The sequence below is a fragment of the Pseudorasbora parva genome, chromosome 22 (assembly GCF_024679245.1).
Source record: "Pseudorasbora parva isolate DD20220531a chromosome 22, ASM2467924v1, whole genome shotgun sequence".
Lineage (NCBI taxonomy): Eukaryota > Metazoa > Chordata > Actinopteri > Cypriniformes > Gobionidae > Pseudorasbora > Pseudorasbora parva.
Genome location: NC_090193.1, coordinates 33,546,898 through 33,549,397, shown reverse-complemented (window position 1 = coordinate 33,549,397; position 2,500 = coordinate 33,546,898). Strand labels below are relative to the sequence as shown.

Here is a 2,500-nt window from a genome sequence, read left to right as displayed (position 1 = left end):
GTCAAAGGCGTTAACGCAGCCTATCAATGCCAGAGGCTAATATGCATTAACTAACTCATGACTTTTTATCTCCATTAGCTTGCACCCCCACCAGAACCAGAGGTCCTAGCAGAGGTGTGTCCAACACATATTCGCTCCCCGAATATGGGTTGTTGCAGACAGTAGTTGAATGTCTCATATCATGTCCTTGCCTCATTGCATTGCAATAGCCTCGCACTCTCTATTCCCCCCGCCACCCTTGGCCTGGGGTGTGGGAATATGCATTGTTGCAGACAGTAGTTGATCGTCTCATACCATGTCCTTGCCTCATTGCACTGCAATAGCCTCTCTCTCTCTCTCTCTCTCTCTCTCTCTCTCTCTCTCTCTCTCTCTCTCTCTCTCTCTCTCTCTCTCTCTCTCTCTCTCTCTCTCTCTCTCTCTCTCTCCTCTCTCTCTCTCTCTCTCTCTCCTCTCTCTCTCTCTCTCTCTCTCTCTCTGAGTCATCTCTGCCATCCTCTGAAAACAAAGCCCCACGCTGGCACACACAAGATATTTCCCCGCAGTCTGGAGATAAGCTGACCTCTTTTTGGTCTTACTGATTAGAGCGCAACAGTTGGGCTCTGGACGTCGAAATCCCATTCATTTTCTCCATTGAGAAATTACCTGATAACACATGAACTTTTCAACACAAGCGTACACTGAGCTCTGAGATTAAGCAATGATATGCGCTTCTTTAACTTAAACCAAATGCTTGATTGTACATTTTATAAAGAAGGATCCTCTATGGATGCCCCGATCAGTATAAATGATTATTATTCCCTCACCTAAAGGATTATTAGGAACACCTGTTCAATTTCTCATTAATGCAATTATCTAATCAACCAATCAAATGCTTCAGTTGCTTCAATGCATTTAGGGGTGTGGTCCTGGTAAAGACAATCTCCTGAACTCCAAACTGAATGTCAGAATAGGAAAGAAAAGTGATTTAAGCAATTTTGAGCGTGGCATGGTTGTCGGTGCCAGACGGGCCGGTCTGAGTACTTCACAACTGATTGAAGCTGATAGAAGAGCAACTTTGACTGAAATAACCACTTGTTACAACCGAGGTATGCAGCAAAGCATTTGTGGAGCCACAACACACACCTTGAGGCGGATGGGCTACAACTGCAGAAGACCTCACCGGGTACCACTCATCTCCACTACAAATAGGAAAAAGAGGCTACAGTTTGCACAATCTCACCAAAATTGGACAGTTGAAGACTGGAAAAATGTTATCTGGTCTGATGAGTCCAGTGTGTATATATAGTCTCGATTTCTGTTGAGACATTCAGAGGGTGGAGTCAGAATTTGGCGTAAACAGAATGAGAACATGGATCCATCATGCCTTGTTTCCACTGTGCAGGCTAGTGGTGGTGGTGTAATGGTGTGGGGGTATTTTCTTGGCACACTTTAGGCCAATTGTTTAAATGCCACGGCCTACCTGAGCATTGTTTCTGTCCATGTCCATCCCTTTATGACCACCATGTACCCATCCTCTGATGGCTTCTTCCAGCAGGATAATGCACCATGTCACAAAGCTCAAATTGGTTTCTTGCACATGACAATGAGTTCACTGTACTGAAATGGCCCCCACAGTCACCAGATGTCAACCCAATAGAGCATCTTTGGGATGTGGTGGAACGGGAGCTTCGTGCCCTGGATGTGTATCCCACAAATCTCCATCAACTGCAAGATGCTATCCTATCAATATGGGCCAACATTTCTAAAGAATGCTTTCAGCACCTTGCTGAATCAATGCCACGTAGAATTAAGGAAGTTCTGAAGGCAAAAAGGAGGTCAAAATCAGTAACCTAATAATCCTTTAGGTGAGTGTATATCTTATGATATGAATGACTGAAAGTTATTACTTTAAAAATTGTACTGGTTTGTTCGTCATTTGCAATGCTTTATGGGATGTGTAGTTAATTGTTTTATAAAGACGTTAAGTTGTACTTTTGGGGGCATATTACAGAAACATCTTAACTTTAGAATCCTAACTTATCTGTTTGGTAACCATGGCAATTTCAGTTAGGACCACATTTAGGACCAATGCTATTACAGAATGACATATCTTAAATGCCTAATCTTATCTTAACTACGGATAGGAAGAGGGTATTACAGAAGCTTCCTAACTCAACAAAAAATCCTAAAAACTGTCTTAACTTTAGGACACCCCACTGGTGTCCTAACTTCAAACCATTTTGAAATCCAACGGTAAAAATCACAGTGTAAAAACCTTTTTCGAGAGAGCATTACATTTATTAATTATATAAGATGACAAGCAGCGTCGTTTTGATGGGGGAGATACTATTGGAGGACCATATGGTTGATGGTTGATTTTAGGTTTACCTCTGAAGCAGTTTGCGTGTTGTAAGTTGGCTTTGTAAAAAACAGATAGATGAGTTTTTGTAAGATAGGTTAAGATTTGCTTCTGGAATGCAAAATTGTGAAAAATCCTAAATGAACTTATCATATCTTAAGT

The 2,500-nt window shown here is 41.8% G+C and overlaps 1 protein-coding gene across 20 annotated transcripts in view; it reads left to right on the top strand.

Moving 5' to 3' along the window:
• Positions 1-2,500, top strand: part of itpr1b (inositol 1,4,5-trisphosphate receptor, type 1b) — a 183,666-nt gene that overhangs the window by 100,834 nt on the left and 80,332 nt on the right. For 12 of the 20 annotated variants that reach the window (XM_067431963.1, XM_067431980.1, XM_067431972.1 and 9 more), the window contains one exon: positions 79-114. The exons of the other annotated variants lie outside the window; for them this stretch is intronic. In XM_067431963.1, the coding sequence (XP_067288064.1) occupies positions 79-114 (36 nt within the window). The remainder of the gene's footprint in view (positions 1-78; positions 115-2,500) is intronic. 20 annotated transcript variants of the gene reach the window in all.